General features: G+C 39.2%; 1 protein-coding gene across 4 annotated transcripts in view; it reads left to right on the plus strand.

Annotated features, from left to right (window-relative positions):
* INPP5B (inositol polyphosphate-5-phosphatase B) overlaps nucleotides 1-25,867 on the plus strand; it is a 41,964-nt gene that overhangs the window by 8,386 nt on the left and 7,711 nt on the right. For 2 of the 4 annotated variants that reach the window (XM_053454557.1, XM_053454554.1), the window contains 13 exons: nucleotides 101-130; nucleotides 475-585; nucleotides 7,065-7,205; nucleotides 17,869-17,959; nucleotides 18,354-18,521; nucleotides 18,709-18,810; nucleotides 19,117-19,231; nucleotides 20,539-20,655; nucleotides 20,906-21,093; nucleotides 22,217-22,328; nucleotides 22,582-22,691; nucleotides 24,284-24,419; nucleotides 25,656-25,766. In XM_053454557.1, coding sequence (XP_053310532.1) covers nucleotides 101-130; nucleotides 475-585; nucleotides 7,065-7,205; nucleotides 17,869-17,959; nucleotides 18,354-18,521; nucleotides 18,709-18,810; nucleotides 19,117-19,231; nucleotides 20,539-20,655; nucleotides 20,906-21,093; nucleotides 22,217-22,328; nucleotides 22,582-22,691; nucleotides 24,284-24,419; nucleotides 25,656-25,766 — 1,532 coding nt within the window. Of the gene's footprint in view, nucleotides 1-100; nucleotides 131-474; nucleotides 586-3,959; nucleotides 4,127-7,064; nucleotides 7,206-12,395; nucleotides 12,466-17,868; nucleotides 17,960-18,353; nucleotides 18,522-18,708; nucleotides 18,811-19,116; nucleotides 19,232-20,538; nucleotides 20,656-20,905; nucleotides 21,094-22,216; nucleotides 22,329-22,581; nucleotides 22,692-24,283; nucleotides 24,420-25,655; nucleotides 25,767-25,867 lie in introns of those variants that run through there. The other 2 variants (XM_053454555.1, XM_053454556.1) reach the window with 2 other exon arrangements.

The raw sequence follows: 25,867 nt of genomic DNA on the forward strand, positions 1-25,867 counted from the left end.
CCAGTAGATGGCAGCTGTTTGCAATGCTACAAAAGGAAATAAGCTCAATTGTCATCTACAGAAATCTGTTGTGCATTGTAACTTTACTTTTGTTTTACAGTGACACCATATGAGGGCTTCCATGTTATCGGTAAGAAAATCTAGCTCTGTACCTTGATTTGGTTTGTTATGTAGTATCATATGTTCCCAACTTGTTCTAACAGTATTGTATATAATTATATATATATATATATATATATAAAGCACCATCAAAGGATGGTCAGCACTCCAGGTCTTCACGTTAACAACTTTTCTTTATTAAAACAAAGAAAGGTCGACGTTTCAGTCATCGCTGACTTTCATCAGGACATATATATTTCATATAGTGTCATGCAGCATAAATTAAATGTTTAGTACTGTTTAGTAATATGAACATATGTGTCTGTAATGTCCTGTAAATGTCAGTTTTATTATGTTGTGTTTCTGGTTCCTTAGGTTCCGACATCACAGTGAAAATAAAGTCTCCAGACACTAACATTGAGATGCAGCTTCCGTTTGGTTCAAACACTCATGAATTTGTACAGAAAGTCAGCCAGTCTCTACAAGGTAATACTAGTGAGATCATTTACCAGTCAAACTGTAGTTTAATCCACTTCTGGCCCCAAGGGAAACATGATATGATTGTACATGGACACAATAACACTAGAGGTGTGAGGGAGGGACCATGCTGCCCGCATCCCTTGGAACTTAGCTAACATTGTAGTTCCATCAAACATTATATGAAGGGTTAAGGACAATCAGAGGCAATGAGGTATTTTAGGAGGTTAAATTAAATGTTAGCATAACATATTCAGTTATTAAAACTACATAAACCTTGAGTTTTGAGTGTCAATCATAATTATTCTGGAAATATTTGCTTTAAAAGTAAAGGACTATCTTAAAAAGTTGGGGGTTAAATTACCATATTATCCCGAGATCAGAAAAGTACGGGGCAATTTAAATCTGTTTAGTGTAGAAAAATATATAAATATATTCGGGGCCAATACAAACCATTGTGTGGAAATCTATTCATAAACAGGACTATGCATAGGACACGTGGTCATGCATTTAGACTGGAAGAAAGGAGATTTAGTCTAAGGCAGAGGGAAGGTTTTTTTACAGTTAGGACAATAAGGATGTGGAATTCTCTGCCTGCAGAGGTAGTTTTATCAGAGTCTGTACAGACGTTTAAACAACAATTGGATGAATACTTGCAAAAACATAATATTCAGGGATATCATTTTTAAATTCTGGGGAAACAGCTTCTTGATCCAAGGAGAGATCTGACTGCCATTCTGGGGTCAAGAAGGATTTTTTTTCCGCTAGTTTGTGCAAAATTGGAAAAAGCCACAACTGGGTTTTTTTTGCCTTCTTTTGGATCAACAGCAAGAAATAAACAGAAATGGGAAAGGCTGAACACATGTCTTTTTTTCAGCCTATCTAACTATGTAACTATGTAACTGTCGGCCGGTGGCCAAAGGGATGCAGATGGCCAGTCCAGGCCTGTGCATTAGTGTCACCTGTAGCATCAGGGAGCCCTCAAATCTTCTCCATAATGTCTTTAGCTCCGATGAGTTTATTTTACTCCATCCGAATAAAATGAGGGTGTGTTTCAACTGTTAGAGATGGAACCATCTCATCTCTACACAATTAACAGCGTTTTCAAATCATGTGAACTTATTTAGAAAATTACTTTGACCGTATTGGATGTGGTTTGCTTTGATCTTTTTAAATGCTGTGCAAGGCTTGCTCAATGTATATGTAGCTTTGAGCAGACAGATTTTTTGGGGGGGTCTGCCTTGGGACTTTAATCAATGTGAGTATACATTTAGGGTGTTATCGGCTTTTTTCATGTCTGCATTTTAGATGGCTCATTACAGTCTAACTCAATGGGGAGACATTATAAATGTTTCATAGCTAATGAGGTTACCTGGATATGCAATTAATTTGCACAAAATAAAAAGTAGTAGACTTATGCACATGGACCAAAACGTTCTCTTGTTTAGTTTTGGGTCCATTTATTTTCAGACAACTACATTTTATTTCCTGTCCTTTCCGTTTGGATGAAATTATTAAGGGCTTTTTCCATTCAAAACGAAATTTGTTGTCGCTCACCCTCGCTCACATTCTCTGATGCTCTCGGCCAGTGACTCCCTACCTTCTCCACCACTGCAGTTCAACTTGTCTATTCCTGTTATTCCCTTCCTGTCTTCTTTCTTGGTCTAATTCTCCCCACTATCCACAAAAGATTGGAGGCATAAGGGAAGTGGTGTCCCCATGGTGCGTGTCATGGTTCCACCCTTTTTGCAGAAGTACTCCAAGAGGCCAGAAATGCAGACACCTACGTGGCAAAAGAGAGGAGCAGAAACGCTTCTCTTTGGGGATCCTTCTGCATTATTTTGACCTCTTTGAGTACTTCTGCAAAAAGGTGGAGCCCCAGCGCTCTCGAGGGGGGGGGCTGCCCCTTTGCGGAAGTGCTCCGGGAGGCCAGTTTAACGGGGCACATAGCGGGACAAGCGGACCTAGAAAGAAGACAGGACAAAGAACACGTAAAACAGAAGAACATACAGATTAACAAAAATGGCGAAGTTCATTAAGATATCAATTTGTACAAATCTGAATGCACTACAAAATAGTTTACAGGACCTGGACTTAGTGGATACATTACCACTGTATATGTTGTTGGTATATAGATTTGTTTTTCATAGATCGTTTTTTCAAATATCACTTGACACTAAAACCTGTTTTTTTTTTTTTTATTTCCCATGATTACGCGGTGCTACGTGCACATAAAACTACCTAGCTATCAATCAAACAACTCCCCACCCTACCGGCCTTGCACTGTATTTACGGTTCAGAGTCTGAAGTTAACTGTGCTGGGCGCACAAAGTAGCCAATCAGCTGCACGCTGACACTTAACCGCTTGAGTACTGGGCTGCCACAACCAAATGCAGGCACCAGATAATTCTGCCTGCTTTAAAGAAATTCAAGTAGCTTGTGACAATTCTACTTAATAAACGTCTCCCATCTATTTATAGAGCGGTTTTCCAAGGGGTAAAAAAATATCCTTCTTAGTTTAAAAAAAAAGGGGTGGTTCATGTTTTTCCCAGGCCCTGGAGAAAGAATGTCTTATAAATCCTGAGAGGCCTAGTACACAACTTCTATTGGAATGCAGATGCTTAACTCCTTATCGACCGGGTCTCTGTAAGAGCTGTGAGATGTTAGGTGTATTTGTTTATGACATACAGATGATGTCAGGTTAGGATTTATAATGGCTGTTCAAATTGACCAATTTAAAGAAGATTTTACTTATTTTACTTTCAGACAGCTTTTTGAACATTCCAACAGGTCTTTTTTTATGAATTAAGTGACATTTTTGGACCTCAGGTTACGTGATAACCACAACACTTGAAAGCTGCATTAATAGAGCAAAATATAAATCCATAAATAACAGGCTGAAAAAATGCTTTCTAGGCATAGGCGGTAAAGACTCATACTGTAAATCAATTATTTCTTTTATTGTGTACATTAATTTTTTTTCTAAATATTACTCAAAAACCAGGGGCATCTGTTTGTTTTAGAGAACCTAAGCGATAGGGAGGTTGTGTCACAGATATTATATTCTAGTAATTTATAAAATTTAATTATATTAATCTCAATCTCAAAGTAATTCTCCAAGAGTTATTAACCCACATTTTAAACACATCAGAACTAAAAAAATACGTCTTTCACCAGATATCAGTTTGCTAATTTCAGATGGCTAAAAAGAACAGTTTTAGTTAATATATAAAGATATTAAAGTGGGTTTTCTAAGCCTATGAGTGGTTAATAGAGCACTCTTTCTAGAACCGTTTCCTTTTATTTATCTTAGCAGAGACAGGAGGGTACAGAGCTGTTTCTGTAAATACTCAACATCGTCCAGTACATGTTATCGTTGCACTAACTGTAAGCCTCAGTGCCAGCAGCCTCTCCCGAGTCCCCACTGGATTTATTTCGCCATCAACTCCCAGGATACTCTCTAATAATACTACATATAACAAACTAACTCGTCTTTGAGCCTTTATCAAGATGGACGCTATACTGAAATCGCTGGGCAGATCCCCAGATGGTAAGCTGTATCTTTTAAGGGCTACATTAGCTACATTAGTCTGGTCTCCATGTTCACCCTGCTCCAAAGTTATTAACGATCTATGGCGCAGTCTTTTAGGTAAAATACCACAATCTGTGGGACTACTAAATGTGTGTACTTTTGGTGCTTAAATAATCTATGCATACAATGGTACGCACACTCTCAGTTTTTTTAAGGAATCAGTTAAGCAAATTCAGCTTTGCTTCAATGATTTTGTTTCATTGAAAACCGAGCAGTGCTTCAGGTAGAAATGCTGCTTGTTCACGTGTCTGGAGGCTGCTTCTTGTCATGGGCGCACAAGGTATATGGTGTAAAAGTCACATAGGGTTAATGAAGATCAGGGACTACTATTTTGTTAAATATTAGAATTTTAATCAATATGCGTAATAAATAGTTGAAAACTAATTAATAAAATATTGATCAATATATTAAGTATTTGGCAAATATTTATATTTTGGTCCACTCGTATAACTCAAATTCACAAAACTCAAAGTTTGTTTCCTGCCATTTCGATTCGGACAAAATTCGGAGGGCTTTTTCCATTCCGAAACAAAATTAGTTGTCACACACCCTCTCTCATACTCTCATTCACTCTATTTTGCTCTCTCTCAATGTTCTCATCCATCTGCTTCGTGTTCATGTCTCTGATTCCGCAGTTCTTCTTCTTTTCTTGCCTCCTTCTTGCCTTGTTCTTCCGGCTGCTCTTTTCATCCGGTGCTCCCTGGTATCAGCTCTGTGAACCAGGGATCCCGGAGTGCTTCCGCAAAAAGGGCAGAGCCTCCGCACATACCCTCTGCTTTTGTTTTGTTCTTTTCGTTCGGGTCCTTACCCTTTTTGCGGACATTCATACGAATTAAGGAAAAGTCTAACACACACTGACTCTAACACTTAATCTAACACACTGACTTTAGCACTATACATACATGCACACCACACAACATTACAGCACAGTTTCACACACATAAACTACTCCTTTTTACCTCTGTGTAAGACACCACGCTGCTGCCTCTCTACAGTAGCGTGTTACATGATCCCACTGAGGGCCTCACTGCACTCGACTCGCTCAGGGGGCGTGGCTTCTGTAATGGCGGCCCTGCCAGTGCTCCCCATGCCATAAAAAACCCTAGGTGCCAGGAAATGATTTCTTGCCGCCATGGCGACTTGGTGCTTGTCAAGCCTTGATATATATATATATATATATATATATATATATATATATATATATATATATATATATATAATGTTATTTTAAATGGCATTTTCCTTGTTACACCTTGTAGCTTCACAAAAGAAATTGTAAATAGATGCTCATGTTGCTTGGGTAGAGTCCACCAAGCACGTTACAGTTAATCCCTTGGGCTGACAGTAGGACACTAATGCAGTCTTAATTGAAATTAAGGGAAATGAAAGGCAATTTGCATGAAATTCCCTGGCTATGCCTTTGGTGGATCTCAAAGCTGATAAAAATTAATAGTAGTTAATTAAAAAAGAACAGTATGTAAATAATAATACACAGTTATATTCTATGTCAAATAATAATGTGGTTTTAGATGTGAGAGCTTCTCTTTAATAGGGGAATTAATGTGATCTCTACTCAAGAGTCGTCATGAAATGGTACTTACGTGTGTCATTAATGATTTTTATGAAGGTCATTAATTGTCAGGAGCTGAAGATATTCTTAATTAAGTTACTGTATTCAAGCAGGAATTTCAGCTAATGAGACGTGAGTAAGAACAGTGTCAGGTGGGATTCTCAGATACAGTATAATTAAATAAAAATTGAATATGAAGAAGTCGTCTCAACACTGTTCACCCTGAGACTCATGGTCAGGTTGTTTCTGGGAGCTAACCTAGACAGACCAATCAGTCCATTGTAGAATTAAAACCTCCCAGGTGAGAAAACCAGATCGCTTACTTATTCTAAAAGATAATTGGTAACTGGGACTCCTGCAAGTTCACTGCTCATCAGCAGGTGATGCCACCAGATCTGCCAATTGTGCCGGGTGTTGATATCAAAGATAAAACTGTATTATATCGACATCTAATGGGTTTTTTGATGTTTGTATGTAGTTCTATGTGTATAATATGCATGTAAAGTATAATGAATGTGGTTACGGTGCCAGGTATTTGTTGATATTGAAATGTTTATGTGGTCTTTGCATGTGTTAAACAAATAGACTTCAGTCTGACACTTAGTGTTGAAAGTCAGCAGCTCTATATCCAAATCAACTTCTCGCACTTTATCTTTAATCGCCCGACTGTACTATTACAAGCAGAATGAGCGTGTTACATCTAGCCCCCAGCATACATTGTCATTGTATAGAGTAGATAATTGTTATGGTTGTTAGTTTGCACAACTGTGAATACGAGCTGTGAAAGCCTCCATATCTGGCTTACCATATAAATAGGACAAGGTCCACGTTCTAATTGTACACCTACACTAATCTGTATGGTTTTTTCCTGCAGTTTGAACACACACCGTTCTGGGTGGTGCTGGTGAAACATCCACAAACTTTGTGATACTGATTCATATACAAATATTTTAATGTACAAAAGTAAGATTCAATGCTTTACCATATAAGGTGATATTACCTAACAGTGCACTTGCGATCATACCTTTCTACATGCCACTGTGTTTTTTTTATTTTATGCAATGATTAACTAAACAAATCAAATAAACTCTAATGTATAATTCTAATTCTGAACTCAGTTTAAGCAGCTATACAAACGGAATTAAATCCCTGAAAGTTTAGTGATTATTGTGATTAGCAATGTGTCCCCCGCTTCCTGGCACTGAAAGGGTTAACTGATTCTAGCATGGCTTCTCTTTATTCATGGCAGACTTTCGGAAGTGGGTGGTAGATTTTGATAACAAATGCCACGTTTGTTTATTTTTTTCCCCTCCTTTGTCGTTGCAGGGCTTCCATCCTCCCAGTTTGTGTGGCTAAGAAAATATTGGCAGAGAAGTCTCCCCGATCTCAACAGTCTCTCCTTGAGCAGTGTCGAGGATCCTGACCAAAACCGCACTTTAGCAGTGGAGGGCAGTGGAGTCGAGTCAGGTGTGTGTGATAGATACCTACACAAAGAAGGCAAACATCCATATAACAATTTATAATTGATAAGAGGTTAGTTCATAGTCTTAAGAATGATTGTTCTGAAAACAGGACACTGTATATTATTATTATTATTATCTTTTATTTATATAGCGCCAACAGTTTACGCAGCGCTTAATACAATACATAAATTCAAGGGGTATGACAAGACGAGAATTGACAGACCAAGACAAACCGATACATTAGGTGGAGAGTCTAAATGTTTGGAAAACAATGTAAGCTATTTACGTGTGGACTGTATCATGTAATGTCCCTCTTCCAACTAACTAACTCGCCATATGACAGCATCATAGCTCTAACTCCCCAAGCTGCTATAGTATAGTATAATTGAAACATTATTGAAATATATTGAAAAATATATATATCGAGTTTAACCTTTCACACATACCTACTAATCATGCAAAATATCAGTATGTTTCTAATAGATCTAATACCCCAAATATCAATGTTCTCTCTGCTGACATTAAACATTGTAAAAGGCCCAACTAATGTAAGATAACCAGTGAACTTGTTCCATTTACGTAGCAAATTAACTGTACTGCATGTTAAACTGTCAGGACTGGACATCTGCCGGGTTCGCCTCCAGCTAGGACATAAGCTTAGTTGTCAGAACTGCGCTGGCACATCTGGGACCCATTGGCCGCTATACATTAGAACTTTGCGGCTGTGTGGTACCAATGCGTAGGCACATCAGTACTGACTGACATATGCTTCCCTGTGGGCAGTGATTTCAATCAAATAGCAAATCAGTTAAATTAGTGAAGCAAATTTAGTTAGCCTCAGTTAGTTAGTGATCTCTGAAGAAAAAATGTCCCTTTTATAAAATAGCCGCCACACATTTAGAAACAGTGTTTGCACCTTTTATCAAAGCATACATTGTTACAATTGGTCTTACAAATGGTTTGGGGAATTTGAATATGTGTATGTTTTATGTTATATGTGTAAACATCTGCAACAACCCTCTGATTGAGTTCTTTTTCTTAATATGATCTATAACTGATATTGAAAGGTAGGGCAGGTTTGAAAATGCCATGGCCTATTTCAACATATCCTTCGTATGAAGATTTAAAGCTAAGTGTAGTAGCTTAATGAAGTTTTAAATGCAAGATATGTTATATGACTTCCCCAAAGTAGTGTAAATTACTTCCTGCACATTATTTGCACAATAATACCATTGTCTAAGTAAGTCATGCAAAGATATTTGCCTATGTTATGGGCAAGTGAAGTCCATGGAAAGTCCTATAGATGCTTTTACATGCTACACATAATGTAAATGCTACCATTACTGTTGTAGATTAGCCTTTTAAAGCAATAGTTTTGTTGGGTATTGTTGGATATCTGCACACCATTTTAGGACACATATACATTTTATTCATTGCGGATGAGCACAGGTAAGGTTCTTCCCTGTGGCATGTATGATGTGTAAAGTAATTACTCAGTAAAGGGAATTAATTACTCAGTTACACAGCCTTCATACTGCAGGGCAACACTTTCCATGTACTGGTCCTCAACCAGGGGCATAACTAGAAACCACGGGGCCCTGGTATGAAAATTGTCCTGGAGCCCGCAACTTCAACAGCTGGTCTGTGACATCATTGCCACCAAAAAACTTGTCTGTGCCTTCTTTACCCCTTGCCCCCTCTTTCAACATACAACATATGTAAACACATGTACACATTACACACACTTATTCATACTCACTAATACACACTCCATCTCACCCCACTTACACATCCATGCTCACAAACACCTACACATCCATGCTCACATACACACAATTACACATCCACGCTCTCACACACACAAGTATACATCCATGCTCACACACACAAATTACACATTCATGCTCACACACAGCTACACATCCATGCTCACACACAGCTACACATCCATGCTCACACACAATTACACATCCATGCTCACATACATACATAAATACAAACACATATACATACCCCCACCCCGCTTACCTCTCACTGCCCCTGCAGCTGGCTGTCCAGCTGCTCACACACTGTGCAAGCAGCCTCGGTTTTACTGCAGGTTCACGTGATGTAACGTGACCCCGACACGCTCCTGTCTCCCGGTTAAAATAGTTTAGAAAGGGCCCTTCCGACCTAGATCGGTGCGGTCCAGGTAGGAAGTGCCCTTTTTAAACAAGTTTGAATCGGTATGAGGAGACATGAACAAGGAGTTGCATGTAGTTACGCCACTGTCCATAATGTAAATGTGTCCTGGAAAGCATGACTGATGTTACCATACGGGGCATAGGCATGTAGTATACACAAGCTTTCGGCCCTCTCTTTATTCAGAAAGTTCCTAACCTACGTAAGTTGCTTGGTTTCGCACCTTTACGTGTAAGTTGAGTTTTATGTAACACGGGGGCATGTTTTAGAAAAACTACAGTATCTACTACAGTACCTTATGTTACCAGTAGACTTGTACATTCAGATTCCATCAACTGCTTCTGTGTCCCCGTCTCCTGAATGAGTGAGTGAGTAAATGAGTGAATCAATGTATATGTGTTATGGGGGAGAGATTGCACAGGCAGGCTGTTTAAAGGACAGAGGTGGCACAGGCAGACTGTTTAGGAGGCAGAGATGGCACAGGCAGGCTGTTTAAGGGGCAGAGGTGGCACAGGCAGGGTGTTTAGTGGCAAAGGTGGCACAGGCAGGGTGTTTAAGGGCAGTTGTGGCACAGGGGGGGCTGTTTAGAGGTGGAACAAGCAGGCTTTTTAAGGGGCAGAGGTGGCAAAGGTAGGCTGCTTAGGCAGTACACACTAGAACAGGAAGGGCTTAGAAGCCCTTTACAGTATTCAGTTAAAGATTGTTATTAGTTGATTTATATAGCACCATCATATTCTACAGAACTGTACAGTGGAATGGGCACTGTTCTCTTCGTGACCCAAATAACTCTTCTTGTGATCCCTCTTCTAAGACCTCAGAATATTTGATGGGTATGAGTGTATCATAGTGCTCTAAGCCAGTAAAAACCATAATAGTCTGCATACAAACAGAAGAAAAAACTGGGGACATTTAAAGAAATTATTTTTTAAATGCCATAAATAAAAAGCCTTGGTGAATCCCAACTCAATAGCCACGCCGGCAACCAAACTAAACCAAACTAAAATAAGTGTCCCTATTTGTACACTTGAAATGAGTTCATAGAGTGGTCTGTAGCATGTAGAATTCATAGGTGTCCTACTTGAACAGCCTTTCTGCCAACCCCTGCTTCAGTGAAAGCCAGTATTTCAGTCTTACCCAGCATGTTTTACCACCGTTTCTGGAAAAATACCAGTTATTCTGTCATTGGCCAGTACCTAATGTTTTATTACTGTGAGTCGGTAAAATAATCAGCTAGGTGGCAATGACGGCAGATCTGGACATGCCATGTGTTACACAGATACTTGCAAAGGCATCGTAGGCAAACAACTATTATTCCTATTTATTTTCCAATAATACACAGGAAATCAGTAAACACAGCTGCCTAACAGCAAATAATACATGAACATTGTTTCTCAGTGCAGAAAGATTAGAGTACTCGACCTTGAAAGAAATGGAGAAGGTGACAAGTAACATAAAGGTGGGGCTATAAACACTGTAAGCGTGGGCAGCATTTTTTTTCCAAACTGCCTTTAAAATTAGGAACAAGAAGGAAAAAAATATCCTGCAGGGCTAAATAATTGTAAAATAGGTCAAAATATAATTTAAATATTTAAAAACACTTTTTGAGCTTGCTAGTAATGTTTTTTTTTAATACATTTTCTTTAAATTAATACCAAGCTTTAGTGGTGGGGCCTATATTCATGACAATACGGTACATACAGCAAATGCTTATTTAAAAGCACCTATCTGATGCATAAATATTGGGGATTCTGTCACACTGTATGGCCATGTGATGTCTAATGCAGCAATATGTCGACGTACCCCAATTTCAGTCCTGTCTAATCCCAACAACCCTGCAGAATTTAAGTGCGTTTATATCAGTGGACATCTTCAGGAAAGCGGTGGCCTAAAAAACACCTTATTCATACTGTCATTTATAATAAATCACTGTTTTAATATAACTTTTATATTTCAGAATACATTTTAATTCCTTCCACCAAACTTAATCATCCACATTTTGAGAGCCACTCGCTGTGGGCCTCCAGACAAGGGTTTCAGAACCGCCTTTCGGTCCGTAGATATAAACAAATTAATTTTGTGAAGAATTTACCCCCGGCGGTGCAAAAATAAAAGGCCCTAATACAATGTTTTGCTTTCCATTTTATCTGAAGTGTATTTTTTTTTTACCACAGAATGTTCTTAATGCGTGCCCTCCATTTTGATTTTTTTCACTTCAAAGGCTCGCACTCTAACAGTTACAGTTTGTGTTATGCGATGGGGACTTGTGCATTGATTGTGTACCTTATGTTAACACATATGTTGTATACTCTTTGCAGCTGTAAAGCTGTAGCAAACAGTCCACCATGGAAGAGGTCTTTTCCGAGTGGGCCGGCCTGACAACGGTGTGTTAATGAAATGTAGCATATATCTGTCACGTTGTGTCACTTTTCTCATGGAACAGTCCATGCCTCCCAACATTTTCAAGGGGGGCACTTTGGTTGCAGGTTGTGTGGTTAGGGTGCTTTAAAATTCAAAATTTACATTTTGAGTAACTTAGTGACCTAGTGGGAGCGATTTGTGTAATTTAGAATACTAATGTATCACCTGCAAGCATTGTATTTCCCACATTATGTTTAGAAACACAACAGTATGGCTTTCGCTATAGCAAACATTCTGAGCTGCTGGATAGGGGGGACGTCAGGGGAGGAAAGACTGTCGCTCGTAAACAGGGACAGTCGTGAGGTAAATATGGCATGTACTGGTGTAACTGGTTCTCACCGCTGGAAATAACATACGCTTTAATACTATCACGTGGTGTGTCAAACCGATTTATTGTATTTTAGGGGCGGAAATGTCTAAACCCAGCGCTGAGAGCGCAGAAACATCATCCTGCACTTCCGAGACTATGTGTGCGCTTCTAACCTCTTACCTAGGCTGCTCTCTGACTGATAGGCTGAGTGTGGATGTAGGCGGGGCGTGCGGTGGGATGAGGCTGTGATTGGCCAATGACCCCGTTGCTGTGGTAGCGGAGTGGCAGGCCGGTCTCGGCTGTCAGTAAAGTCAGGAAGAGCCTGCGATGTCTGGCCGAGGCGCGCAGCGATCCGGTAGGGTGATGCCGCGGTCGGGTTATAGCACCGTCCGCTTTCTGTGTCGGTGTCTATACGGGGGGGCGTTCGAATAATATCGTGCATTGTCTTTATATGACGTTGCACATTGGCAGGCATGAATGTATAAGCGCGTCTGCGAAGTGTTCGCAGTGCGTGGCTGCCTTCGCTGCTAGTCGCAGGGATATACGGAGAGAGGCACACGCGTGGCTATTTCTTCAGTTGAAAGCGGCTTTCGTGTTGGTGTTATTGTTCGTGTTCCTTGCAGTTACACCTCTCCTTCGATACGGGTCCATGTGGCTCTTGTTAGCCAGGGGGGTAATGTGACAATGTATCAGGAGCTTTCCTTCTCTTCTATTGTATGCATGCTTTTTAGAAGGTTGAGGGCAATAGGCTATAGTTACACCATCACTGGATCCTTTCTGTGTCCATCTCTTCTGCTTGGATGCGTGTTATAAGGAATGATGATGTATCTAAAGTAGTGATATATTGTTGAGTACAGAACTATTACTATAACTAGATACTGGGCCAGATATTGTTTTTTTATTATTTAACATTTGTTTTAAGTATTAGCCTCATATTAGTTATGTTTGTACATTAAAATGTTTATGTGTAGTATATGAGTAAAAATGCCAGTGTGGCGGGGTTTCTTTTTCCATCCAGACTGGAAAACCTTAGGGATATGTTTATTGACGTGTCTAACTAACTACACCCTCCATACCGGCCCTTCTATATTTAGAGCTTATGCTTTTCACACCCTAGTGACCAGAACTTTTTTTAACCCTATATATACCGTGGTTTTTTTTCATTCATGATTTGTCTTTTTTTTAATGTTTAATTTCATTAAAAAAAATAAATGTTTATATTTTTTTTTTCTCAATGATGGATAGGGCTTTATTTTGCTAGCCCAAGATATAAATATAAAATATGTACAGTATTTAGTTTTGGGAGAGCTACACTAAATCATTTCTAAAACATTTATTTTAAGGGGCAGCTAAGCTGTTATTATGTATTTGAAGAGTATGAAATGGTTGGGCTTTTTTCTTACACACAATTTCTTTACTTTTATTATTATTATTATTATTACTATTTTGCTTTATAAACATTTTAAAACCAGTAATCTTGTCATGGTGACATCTCTGGGATCCATAAAATGAATCCCCCACCCATTTATGTTAGTTCTTTTTGAAGAGGGAGAAACTTTGTTTCCTTTGCTTACTCTGATTCTTACTGCACCTGATCACACAGTGATCAGGAGCAGGGCTATGTAACCCATCATTACTGATCAGTGGTCAATAAACCATTAACAACCATCAAAGGGGTCAATAGATATCTGTACTCTTCTCTTTGTGTCCGGTGATGTCAACATTCACCCCACTGGAAAAGAATGTTGGAACAGGAATTGCACTTGAACAGTGATGTTGGCTGTCGCTGACGGGGAAGGTTCCAGAGATCCCTTCTATTGGGATGAAATCGTATATGTATCATTTATGCTTTGTCACTGAAGGGGTAAACTAACTTTTTACTTCCATAACCAGAAAATATTAACCAGTTTTTGGAAGGAACAAGTTTCAACTAATCCAATGACTCTTTTTGTTAAGCCATCACATTTTGCAAAGCAAGCCTAAGAAAGGCTGTCCATTGTTTGTTTACCTGGCAATACGAGAACCTGTAATATTAGATACATCATAATGAACAGACACAATCAACATCATTGTTACATTTGCCTGGAGCAAATAGTCTAGGTGTGGAAATGTAAGCAAGTTATTAAGACAGAATGGATGCCGCTTACAAGAACAACAATATAACATTTATTTATACGTGTTTCAGTCATTGAAATATAATTTATTAATAGCCCTAACTTATTATGAAGGCTTCTAGGGGGTTATCTATAAAAGAGTGACTCTGGCACAGTATTTGTCTTGCCCCCCAGAAAAACTTGCAAGATGGGCTTGTTAGCCAGGCCCGAGCCTAGTGTCCCTGATACCTGGGTGCATTTTTCTTTTTTTGGTGCCCCTGGGAGGGTGTGGTGATTTTGCTAACCCCTCCCCTTAACAAACATAACTCCTTTTACCACACCCATTTTCTATGGTGGCCGCACCATCCTATTGGGCCCTCCAGCATCGTCATGTAACATGTCACTCGCATGTCACTCGCTTCCCACAGTGCTATCTTTGTCCCCAGACATCAGTGACATCCTTGCCCCCCAAACAGCATTACACTAAATGTGTCTGTGACATCTGGCACTGTGACTTTAAAGAAATCGCAGAGCGACAGTGGCAAAGCAGTAGCTAGCTTCTTTTTTATGCAAGAACAGAAAATTGTGCCCCCCCTATATGAGATATAATAATTGTAAAACAAATTTCCCCAAACCCATTTTATTTATTCTTATTTTGACACATCTATATATACTGAGGCTGACGGTGGGACAGTATAACTTTCATCAATATATACTAAGCCTGACAGTGTTATACCACAATTCCCATCACCACATCAGTATAACTCCTATCATCATATAGTGATCCAGACTATGAGGGTGGTACAGTGTATCTCTTATTTTAAAGCAAAACAGGCACAGATGGTGGTACATCACATTATACTGTGCCAGACGTTCATGGTAATACACCGTGACTCCCATCACTATATACTGAGCTAGACGCTGGTGGTGGTACAGCATTACCCCAATATTCCATCAGCATATTAATATCAGTTTTTAATTATATGTGCTGGGCCATTGGTGCAAACCCTCCAAGTTTTTACACCAAACATATTCCCAATTATACATTATGAAGAGTCGTTTTAACTATATAAAAAGACCAGCTACGCCACGAATGCAGTAGAAGATATAAAGGCTTGGCACAAGAATATGAACATTGATTCATTAGAGATCAACAAATTCATTTGTTATGCCCCCAGCACCCAAGTTACATCCAAAGGATTTGCCCAGCACCCAGGTTACATCCATGTGTGTTTTACTTTTATTTTTCATTTAGATGTTTTATTGATTTCACAAAAAGTAAACAAAACTTTGCTCTCGCTACCTAATCTAATGGCTCATCTTATTCTGTCAGTTTTGCAAAGCTCTTTGAATAGATAAAGAAAAGATAATAATAATAGCCTGTTAAGATTATTGCCATTGGTCCTGGTGCAAATTCCATTGCCGGTCTTAATATCGACCGTTTTAGTTCTTACCGCTTCGCACAGAAGCCCTACAGAAGTATAGCAAAATAAGGTTTAACCCATTGTGAATGTAGCCTGAAGGGTACTTAGATCCAGCAACTCTCCTTCCTCTATTATTTTATTTCTAACAAATAGAAGAGTCATTTGTTATGCAAATTATCACCTGCCTAACCATAGCTTTGCTCCGAAAACAATTATAGTAGTTGTAAAAACATAAATGCTATAGTAGCTTTTAATTTAATAAATGTAAAAGGAAAATGTCACAGTCGCAACTCTCAGCATATCTAAATTGGCTTATTCTAATGCATATATGTTGATTAGAGAGAGGTTAATTAAGAGTATAGAACTGTAAAATGTAGGGTTTAAACATGTGACAGATCTACTTTTAATGATTCTAAATGCTGGTTTACTTTTGCATGTCAGCCATTTGACCACGGAATTTAATAGCTCCTGCTGCTGCTCCTACTGCTACTGCTGCTCCTCCTACTGCTGCTCCTACTACTGCTGCTCCTACTACTACTGCTGCTCCTACTACTACTGCTGCTCCTACTACTACTGCTGCTCCTACTGCTGCTGCTCCTACTACTGCTGCTGCTCCTACTACTGCTGCTCCTACTACTGCTGCTCCTACTACTGCATCTAATCCATTTGCCAGGATTTATAAGCACATTTATACATAGAAACATGGAATCTGTAGGCAGATAAGAACCATCTAGTGCCCATTTTTCCTGGTGAAGAGAGTCAGACCTTAATCGGTCCTTGGTCTAGTCTTAAATCTGTATAGGTTTATTTCTATCCCATGCATTTTAAATTCCACTTCTGATGGGAGGCTACGGCTTCTTGTTCTGATATTTCTCATCTGAGGTAAACTTCCTTCCTTAGCATTGGTAAAATTGACTTTATTAATGTTTTGATCACCTTTCCCCTCTCTTTCCTTTCCTTTAGTCTTTATTGATACCATTCATTGCAAACAATTTTATTATTTTTGAAAGTAGTTTTTACTGAAATAATGCCACAGGAGCCCTCTTCCTTCTTGTACTGTTTTGGTTGCTTCCACTTAGATATTAGATTGACCATTTTTATGGCCTGGTGGTTTTAACCTAGGTTTACTCCTAAAGTAAATAAAGGCCAAAGCAGGTCTGCTTTCGCGTGACGACATGTTACATGTGTAACGTCACCCAGGAACACAAGCCTTAAGGTCCACTGTAGTGTGATTTATTTTTACTATGGGGCAGAAAACCGTGGCAACCTGTATTCCTATTGTTTTCGTTGCATTGTAGATTTTTCCATAGAGGTATCAGGTTCTCCCACGTTAACTTTGAATCCGTTGTTTGCCATCCATGCCTGAAGTGTCTTTTTCCATGTATGTGTTTGTAAAAGTGAAACTGCTTGCAAACAAAATCTCTTAACCCCTTAAGGACAATGGGCGGTCCCTAAACCCATTGAAAACAATGGATTTTGAGCCCGTACACATACGGGCTTTGTCATTAAGGGGTTAAAGCCTTGGGGATTAGCACATTGTTTTAAACCTTTCTCATTGGTACTGCTCCTTAGTGGTGTTAAGGGGTAATTTCTTTAGGTACTTTTATAAAACAGATTCCTTCCATCTCTTGATCATTACACGGCATTAATCCAACTCTATGGGTTTTATATTGACTGCTGATTGGATTGAAATAAATGGGAACGCTTTCTGCACAGTCGCACTGTGGGTCTCAAATGCAAAGAAGAAAACCTCAAAAATGTAACCTGACTATCATATGCATTTAAGTACGTATGATAGCTGGAGTCTCTTATTATTTAAGTGTTACCGTATCAAGTTAGGGAACCCTCTGAAAATTGTTATTGTTGGCATGTGATTAAAAAGGTGATTTATTTCATTTATGAAAAAAAAAAAAAAAGAGACGAACACTGAGCTATATGATATCATTTTAGATGCAAAACACCTAATAACTGTTTCCCATAATATATCTCAGGTTAACCTAAATATTGGGGTCAGTTTATAGGTTTTATATGAGCTGGATTTATTCACAATCAGAAAGCTGTTTAAACAAAACTGTTCTACAGATACTTGGGATTGTATCTGATGATAGGTACTCTACTATTACATTAATATTGCCAACAGTAGGATTAATGGAAAATATTCCTTTGTCGGATGACTGCTGTCTAGCATTGGTAATGTTTTATCGTAAGAAGACAAATATCCCTTTTCTCATCCGGATGCAGGTCAAGGCACGGAATGCCTCTATCAGAATGGACAGTGGCTGAAAAGTGGGCAGAGGCATGAACCCTCGCGTTCTCCGCAGACCAGCATCAGGTATGTTAATGACTTATGCAACATGCTGGGCTCGTTGCTTAGTACACAAACATTAATTAACATTAATCTGGCCGTGCCGTGCCTGAAACGCGTTAAAATGCAAATAGGATCTAAAATCCTGTAACTGGTCACTAGAGCTGGGTCCGAAGATTCTTGTAAGTAAGGTCCCTAGAATTCTACTGCCGGTGACTAATATGTTGTGCTTTCATATAGAGATCTCTATGCATACAGCCCTTCCGTGCTCCTAAAAAAAGAAATTCCAAGCAGCTCCCAAAATGTTCTTTCTGGCTCAAACAATTCCAAATCGGTTTGTCCAGCACTATCTGCGAGCATAAACAGATGTTGTGCGGGATACTTTGCGAATTCACCTGGTGCGACTGCCTTTCTTTTGCAGACACAATAAAGCTAAATCCGATATCACAGACATGGTGCGCTCAGCAGACATGATCGCGGCGAACAAAGCGGAAATGCTGCCCTTTCCCAAATTCGGGCTGCGGGACAATTTGATTAAATCCGAGCTCCTCAAAAAGGAACAGAGCTACACCTCAATCCAGAACTACAGGTAACTGTGCAAGGCGATCATGAGAAACGTCTCATTCACTAATCAGAACTTTTCATTTATTGCTCGCTATACGGAAGGCAGCAGCTCTTATGCAGCAGCCTTAATATTTTTATTTCCCTGCTTTTGGTAATCAGAGTAATAAATGGAAAATTGGGCACACAACAGCAAACACGAATATCATTTGCAGGTTTTTTGTTGGAACATACAACGTCAACGGACAGTCTCCCAAGGAGAGTCTACAGCTGTGGCTCGGTAAAGACTCGGAGCCTCCTGATGTGTACTGTATTGGGTACGTAAACAACGCAAGACAATTCACCTTAATATTTCACTACAAATATCAGGATATCAGATCCAGTTTAGTTTTTCAGATAAAGAATGAATAAATGTGTTTACAGGTGATTCACTGGGTTGGAAGAGAATTCTTAATTTAATATAGAACTATATATTTTTGAGAACAATAATAACTTCTAAATGTAATGTATAGGCTGATAAAAAGAGAGAGTCAAATAAAAGTGAATATATGCCAGTGTCAAATTGTATTTGCTGTCTTTGAATAACTATCGGTAGCTGAAATACACCTGCTTCTTTCGCCTAGGTTTCAGGAGCTTGATCTGAGCAAGGAAGCTTTCTTTTTTAACGACACCCCCAAGGAAGAGGAATGGTTTAAAGCTGTATCTGATGGACTGGACCCCAGAGCTAACTATGCAAAGGTAAAAAAAAAAAGGCATCTTAGCTTTGAGAAAACCTGTGATTTATAAAAGTTTTATGTGCGGACCCATGCTTAGATGCTGCGTAAAGCTCCCATTAACATTTGCTTATTGTGCAATTGTCACAAACATGCAGCATTGCGCCAATGATTATTTGCACAGGTATACTGTAGTATTCAAATGCTGGTCCTGTAGCAAAATAACTTATTATGGAACTCAGACAGTTGGTACATTAAATATTATATGATATGATGTTTAGCTTCTTACTTTAGCCTTTAGCTTGTTCTTATGATTTTATCCTCTGTCTTGTAATGTTGATTCTTGCTCTTGTCTGTGGTCATGAATTGGAAACTTTCACTTTGAACTTAACGTTCGGTGAAAGAAAGGCATCTTTTTTAAATCAGAAACTACAGCTTTGCCCGTGTACATCAAGAGTTTATGCACATTCCCTGTACTTGGAAGTCCAAATCCACCTTTAAGCACAGGATTATTTTAATGATGAAAAGATTATGGACTCTTGTGTCCTGCCAGTAACCTCAGCGAGGGGAGCTGATTCCTTTTCTAGATGTTGTGCGTTCTGTTTTACATTGGCTTCCATTTAGAGCTGCGTATTTACAGTAAGCATCTCATGGGTCGTGGCCTTGAACCTTGAAGGTGTCTGCAGATTTAGTTAGCAGCTTCGTTGTGCCTAGGAGCTTCTATGCCACTGGCTTGCTTACTCTGCAGTCTCTATCCTCCATCTGTGGTGGAAGAAGTCAGCTTGAGAGAAATAACACTTAAGTGTCAGGTAGACTAAAACAGTGGGTTAACCCTTTGATGATGAGAGGGTTGTGTAATGTAACATTTTGAACATGCCTGTTTGAAATATACAAAGAACATAATGAGATGTATTTAAGGATAAGGTAAATACAAACATATTCCCCCCTGCCTTCTAAAACTTTTTTGTTGTAGGGAAATGTAGCTTTGGATATACTTAACTCTGGTGTTAAGATGAATGATAGTGTTAACGCGCAATGAAATGGCCAGGGGCAGTTGATCACTTTATTTTATTTTATCGCTTTAAGGCCTGTTTGATCTTATATTTGTTTAATCCTGTGTTGTCTCCTTGTGAGCACTTGCTGGAAAAGGCCTCACAGTTTATATTGGCAGCCATATATGTAGCAGATGGCGTTGGAATTTCAGAAAAATAAATTATTGGGAGAAAACATTGTGCAGGTGATTGTTGGCTTTAGAAAGTGCCACCTTCATCTCTGTGTTTATGTAACCATATGGACAAATGACTCATGGTGCTCTGCATTATTTTATGTTAGATCAAGCTGGTCAGACTAGTTGGAATAATGCTGCTATTGTATGTGAAGAAGGAGCTAGCTATATACGTCTCAGAAGTTGAAGCTGAAACAGTGGGCACTGGAATAATGGGAAGAATGGTAAGTGTAATATCCAGAAACGTTCCCTGGGACTACTTTCTCTTGAAAATTAACATGTCACATGTTAGCTATTTAGTGTTGCACACCGTTTTAACAAAGTGGCACTGCACTAAGCCTTTGCATAGTTACACAAATGTCTGAATAGGTAAGACAGTCGTCCACATCTGCTGTTGATCTGCCATTTAGTAAACTGACTCCAGTTTATGCAGCGCTGCACACAGTTGTCTGTCATCCTAAATTATTTTTGCAGGGTAACAAAGGGGGTGTCGCAATCCGGTTCCGATTTCACAATACGCACTTGTGTGTTGTCAATGCTCATTTGGCCGCTCATGTAGAAGAATATGAAAGAAGAAACCAGGATTTCAGAGAAATCTGCTCACGAATGCATTTCTCCCAGGAGGACCCCACGCTTCCACCACTGACCATTCACAAGCACGAGTGAGTTTGCACGCTCCGGTTTGCAAAGTGAAAAGTATACTTAACTCGGCATGCCCATAACACAATGTAGTGATGGTTTTTAGATAATAAATAATGTCAGTATTCCTTAAAGTGATCATAAAGCACACTATGAGTGGGGCATCTTCAACTTACCATCAAACGCACCTATGCTTGTATACCTCCAGTCCAGCAACATATAATAGAACTGCGAGTGGGTGTCTGCACAGGTGTATATCAGTCCAGTTTGCTGAAGTTGCAGTTAAAGCATAATTAATGTTTTCACAGCACAGACCCTTTTTAAGAAGGACTATAAGCATTGTTATGCTATTGTTTTGTTGTTTTCAATATACACATGCTGTGCTCCAGCCTTAGATTGGAGCAGTGTGTTTGCATTGGATGTCCTTCTAAAACTCAGTATGGCTGCCTTAGACAAAGTGCTTCATACAAAAATATGGTGTGCATGTCTCATCGTGTGGACTGTTTACATCTGTACCCACCTGCATTTATCTAAAAATATATGATATAACTAGTTCAGGTCTAAAGTGGAGACACAGTGTCATTGTGAATTACCCACAGCGGAATCACTGCAAGCAGGGAGGGAGGTAACCCCGCTCGTCATCTTTTCAAGAACATCTGTTTTGGAAGCCCGGGATCTATTCTTTGTTCAGCAACCATTGTTTGCTTATTTCGGCGTATGAGTTGGAGATTTGTTTCTTTTCAAACTCTTCAAGAACTTCAGAGTGAAGTTCAATTCATACAGTATGGCTTTATATAATTGTATTTAGGCTTGCCATTTACCTCGGAAGTTGATTGTCACACTCAAAGATACAATAAAGCAAACAAATCACGATTATTTGGAAACAAAAGTCACAGTGCCTTTGATGTTTATATAGAGAGAAATACAATTATTAAGTATTTAAATGTTGCTCTTCTAATTTAACTTTGAGTAGAGTCATGGTAACACCTTTATTGGCTAGCTGAGTAAGTGCTTTCAAAACAACAGAGATATCTTGCATCTTCTTCTGCTCCGTTACCCAGTAAAGGTATCGCCTTGACCTTGTTTCTTGTATTTCACTCTGCCACTCCCTACTTATCCTAACATTATGTTATACAATTTTTGTAGTGTGGTTTTGTGGCTTGGAGACCTAAACTACAGATTAAAAGAAGTAGACATGGAGAAAGTAAAGAAACTGATTGAAGACAAAGATTATCAAACACTCTACAAGTTTGATCAGGTAACGACAATGTTGTTCCTTCTTGTGGCTCTAAGGCCTTATTTGTGTTCACTTTGTAAAATGTCCTTCGTACGCAAAACTAATAGACAAATATTTAGGTATACTGTATTTAAATCACCTGGGTGTTCTTTATTATTGCTATTTTGGTGCAAAGTGTTTAAACACTGGAGTGGTTTGAGAACTTTGTAGGCAATAACTCTAGAGCAAACCATTGTATCTGACAGATTTTTATTTTTTATTCATATGTTTACAGCTTAAGCAACAGATTGATGAAAGGACAGTATTTGAAGGTTTTACAGAGGGAGAAATAAAATTTCAGCCCACGTACAAGTATGATCCTGGTTCTGATGAGTGGGACACAAGGTGAGTCAATTCCACTAGTTCAGTTTAACCCCTTGGTGACTAGATGTTTTTGTACCCTTCGTGACTGGATTGTTTTAACATTTCTGTGGTGTATGTGTTTAGCTGTAATTTTCTGCATTCTCATTTCGTGTATATTGTTTTTGTCAGGACAAAAAGGGCTTTCTTTATATACCATTATTTTGATCATATCATATAAAGTGTTTTTGTTATAGGACAATAAGAACAAGTAGCCTCCTTACATTCTACGTAACTTTTTTGTAATTTGTATTTTTATTTTTTTTTGTATATATTTCTAGCACCAGGGTGCAAAGTGTTCGGGCATCTATCTAATTTTTTTATTTTTAGATTTCTCTACCTAATGTATCGGTTTGTCTTAGTCTGTCAGTTCCCATCTTGTCATACCCCTTAAATATATGTATTGTATTAAGCGCTGCGTAAATTGTTGGCGCTATATAAATAAAAGATGATACTTTTTATATTTTACTGATTGTAGAGCGATCGGTAAGCAAGGCTCCATTGCCCTGCATTTCTGATTGCAGTACCTGTGATCAGACTGCAGGGGTAGTTCAGATGCACCAGGACTGCTAGGATAGTTACTGGCGAGGAGTCCTGGATGCAGGACAGAGAGTGATCAGAAAGGAGGCCGAGGTCAGGGTTACGGAAGACGGGTCAGTGAGTAGAGGAGCCAAAATCAGGATACCAGCAAACAGCAAAGTCGAGGGTCAGGATACCAGAGAAGCAGCAGGAAGGTCAGACAATCCGGAGTCAGCAAAAGAAAGGACAATAGCACGTAGCACTAGGTAGCACAGTACAGCACAGCAGCTCTAAGGGAATGAAAACAACAGCAATCAGCAAAGGCTCAATGCTAGCTTTTAAATCTGCCGCCCGTTAAACCATGCCCGTTTAAGGCACGCCCCTTTTGTGACGCCATACTGAGCCATGTGATCGCTCTGGATATTTAATGGGATTCTTTTCTGTGATGTGCCTGGCACGTCAATTGTCACATAAGAACCTGAATAGATTATATCTAATTGCATGGAACAAGAATCATCTACACCGCCTTCTACAGGTAGATTATAAATAACGACCATAACATACTCAATGAAAAATAACTAATTAACTCTCAACTCATTGATTTCCTTTGGCATCAGCAACCGTTCAGTCATTATGCAGTATTTATCATTTATACTCTGAAAATGCAGAAATGGGTGTAGCGTCACAATAAAGCCTCTAGGATAAAAATGTACATTTAAAGCCAGACTGTAGTAACACTTTCTTGGGGATGAATTGAGATCAACTTGTGCACAAGAATTTTTATTTTCCCAATGTCGGTTAACATAAACCCAAATTTACTAATTAAAATAAGATATCTTAGTCATCTTATTTTAATAAGTAAATTTGGGTTTATGTGCGGTTTATAACTGTAAACCGACATTGGGAAAGTCAATCAACTTTAAATTGGTGAAATGTGCTTGCCAACTCACTGCTTCCTGGGAAAAAAAACCACATTGAATGTACATCTCTTCAAAATCCAGTTGTAATACTTGGTATTTGTCAGCTAAGATATCTTCCCTCCTTGCCTCGGACTATAGTGAGAAGTGCCGTGCTCCAGCTTGGTGTGATCGCGTACTGTGGAAAGGCAAAAATGTATCTCAGCTGGATTACCGAAGCCACATGAGTCTCAAAACAAGCGACCACAAACCGGTCAGCTCTGTCTTTGACATTGGGGTAAGGTTAGCCCTACGGTCTGCTTCCGTGACTGGCAATAGGACCGCAGTTTTTTTAGATCAGCTCTTGTGTTGGAAATTGGCAGGCTTATCACAATTCATTATAAATGGCTAAAAATTTTTTAATCCTGTCTAGTCTTAAAGGGGTTTTAACGCTTTCGTTTCACTATTCATTTTGAAGGGTAAACACTTGGTTCACCACCAAGAAATATATACAGCCCTGTATAATACAAAAAACAATGGGTTAGGAAACTGAACAAATCTCACTGATTTAACTGTACATATCAAAGGCCAACCAACCTGTGTGCAAAACCAGGAAGTTTCATCGTTGAACAAAGACAGAAAAAGTGCTGAAAAAAGACAGTTTCTGTATATTTCACGTTGCTGATCAACATATGTAGCAGACAGGAATCATTTGATAAAATTTGAGTTTGTTCCATGTAATCTCTGACTTCCGGGGGGGCGGGGGGGGCGGTGCTTATTAGGTAACCCTGTTCTTCCCCATTGGTGCATCCAGGACCGCTATTAGAAATCTTGGGGCCCAGTACAGGTCCCCATGCCCATCCTATAATCCAGGGGTGTCCAACCTGCCGCCCTCCAGCTGCTGCAGGGCTACATCTCCCATACTCCTCAGCCAGACCCTTAGCTGAAAGAGCATTATGGGATATGTAGTCCTGCAGCAGCTGGAGGGCCTCAGGTTGGACACCCCTGCCATAATCCCACCTATTGTGCCCCCCCACACACCTTACTATACTCCTCCTTTTCTCACTCGAACACTGTACACTTACATACACGCACGCATTCGTTCTGCGGCTCCTCCATTCCCTCCACCCTAGGTTCACCCTAATTTTAAGAAAACCAGAAAGAAAGAAAGAAGTCGGCTCCGGTCAGATTAAATTGTTGTGACATTTACAGAAAAAAAAAAGCACAGGGAAGCAAATGTTTAAGTTTAATAGAGGTAGCTCCTACCTAGTAACTCAAATATCTTAATTTAATAAATAAATAAACAAGTTACAGGCGGGTAAACCTCAGTGATAAAGAATTATCTTAAAATGTACCTGCATATCATAAATCTAATAAAAAAAAAAGAACTTGAAGACATAATATAGCATATATATATAAAGGTACGTTTCAACCAGGTTCCCCTCAAAACCAATACTTAAATTTTTGGAGAAGTTTGACATGTTTCTGTGGGAAGTTAAGAGGAAGTCAACAGAGCACACTCTCGTTTTTGCAGGTGAAAGTAGTTAATGGAAAGCTGTACAAGAAAACTTTTGAAGAAATTGTTCGTTCGTTGGATAAAATGGAGAACGACAGCATTCCTTCAGCAAGCCTGTCTCAGACAGAGGTAACATGCTGTAGTCTACCTATCCCATCCTCCAACGTTTCAGAACCTTCGGAAATCATGTACAAGCTCATCCAATTACTTAGCACCTTCTCTTTGTTCTT

This window comes from Spea bombifrons, chromosome 2 (assembly GCF_027358695.1).
Source record: "Spea bombifrons isolate aSpeBom1 chromosome 2, aSpeBom1.2.pri, whole genome shotgun sequence".
NCBI lineage: Eukaryota > Metazoa > Chordata > Amphibia > Anura > Pelobatidae > Spea > Spea bombifrons.